At 53.3% G+C, this 1,821-nt stretch overlaps 1 protein-coding gene across 1 annotated transcript in view; it reads left to right on the forward strand.

Moving 5' to 3' along the window:
- TRAFD1 (TRAF-type zinc finger domain containing 1) overlaps positions 1-1,821 on the forward strand; it is a 15,830-nt gene that overhangs the window by 11,815 nt on the left and 2,194 nt on the right. The window contains exons 7-8 of the mRNA XM_007938180.1: positions 231-452; positions 1,345-1,465. Coding sequence (XP_007936371.1) covers positions 231-452; positions 1,345-1,465 — 343 coding nt within the window. The remainder of the gene's footprint in view (positions 1-230; positions 453-1,344; positions 1,466-1,821) is intronic.

The raw sequence follows: 1,821 nt of genomic DNA on the forward strand, positions 1-1,821 counted from the left end.
GTGTGGACTTCAGCCCTGCATCCCCAGCATGTCCTTGTAGACTTGGTTGAAATACAACTTTCAGGAGACCTTCCTGAGAATGATAGTCCCACTTATGTGCTCCCTAAAAGTCTTGTGTTTCCCTCCCCCCCCAATACTAAGCACTCTGATTTCTTCTAGACAATGTTTCAGGAATGTAGTTTTCTCCTTAACCTGTGTTTTTTTTTTAACCTGTGCATTTTGAATGACAGACGAGCTGTAATCCTTCGTGTGCCTTACCTTCGCTCAGTACGAGCAGCTCTTCCCCCAGAGTGGAGGACCCTGATGTCATCTTGCAGAAGTTTCTGCAGCAGGCTGACCAGTTAGAGTCTTTGATGGGCCTGACTGGCTCACCCTCCATAGAGGACAGCATCATCATCCCATGTGAATTCTGTGGGGTGCAGCTGGAAGAGGAGGTGCTGTTCCATCACCAGGTACGTGTCTTGGAGGCTGTCCACCTGCCTGAATGCTGACCATTGGTGGACCAGAGGCTCTCAGAGCCCAGAATGCTTCTTTAGCCTTTAATTTGCATTCCTGCCCGACCTGGACACCACACGCTTGCTTCTGGCCATGCCTGTCATGTGAGCTGACAGAGGTTCAAAGCCTCAGGCCCTCAGGCTTTTTCTGTCCTCTGGCAGCTGATATTGTTGTGTTACCAGGCTGAGGACCAGAGTGCCAGGACCTATGTAAGCAGGCATGGAGGGCCATGGCGGGTTGGAGGAGTCACTGTGTTGGTCCAGGCGGGTTCTTCTGGTGGTGATGGCATTTGAGGCTTGCATTCCAGGAGGCATGGGGGTCTTGCCTTGGGCAGGTCCTGTCCCCCTCACTTGGGACATCTGTAAATGAGGGAGTTGGACTTGATAGCCTGAGGTTCTTTTCCGTTTTTACAGTCCAGGTTGCCAGCCCATTAGTGGCACAGACCTTCTCTGCCCAATCTTGTTGGTTATGGGTACATACTCTAGTTATGTTCAGGCTCATTTCTCTAGTGATGCCATAATGCCATTGGTAGGCACTCTGCGTTGCGTTACTGTGTAAGCAACTGCTTGTCTCCTGGGGGGACTATGAGATACGCAGCCAGACAAATGCTCCCCTCATCTGCTCAGATCTGAGCGTGTTGCTGTCAGAGCTACAGGTGGTGGAGGGAGAGATTGCCCCGTCCCAGGTCTGGGCTTGCTCTGTGTGCCCAGGGCTTCCTCTCGGGTTGGCATAGCTCCCCTCCAGGGAGGGAAAGAGTGCTCACAACTCGCTGTTAACTTCTATCCTCTCACCACACTCTCCTCCAGGGATGGCTCAGTCCAGAGGTACTAATTCTGGTTTTCTTGTCAGGACCAGTGTGACCAACGCCCAGCCACCGCAAACCACCCTGTGACGGAGGGGTTTCCCAGACAGGAGTCCCAGCCTCGCGAGCCCTCAGCAGAGCTGCCCAGGAGGCGTGTCAGACACCAGGGTATTTGCCAGGGCTGGGCCATGGACACAGTCACTACTGGCTCAGGCCTGCTCACCAGTTCCCATCTGCTTCTGTGTGGGGTTTCCTAAACCCCAGATTGCCAAGCCCACCGGGATCTCGTGGGGGCTTCTCCTGTTGCTAGTGTGTTCCAAGGTGGACTGAACCGGCTTTATAGCTGAGTGGGTTTATAGGGTAATAGCTTTGGGGTCAGTCATGGGACAAGCTTGGTAGTCAGTGCTTACTCAGCTCTGGGTCTCCTATCTGTGCAGTGAGTTGTTGTTGTTATGTGCCGTCGAGTCGGACCCGACTCATAGCGATCCCTCCTTGGGTTTCCGAGGCAGTATCACTACGGAAGT

This window comes from Orycteropus afer, unplaced genomic scaffold, assembly GCF_000298275.1.
Source record: "Orycteropus afer afer isolate SDZICR_OR568_19922 unplaced genomic scaffold, OryAfe1.0 scaffold00048, whole genome shotgun sequence".
NCBI lineage: Eukaryota > Metazoa > Chordata > Mammalia > Tubulidentata > Orycteropodidae > Orycteropus > Orycteropus afer.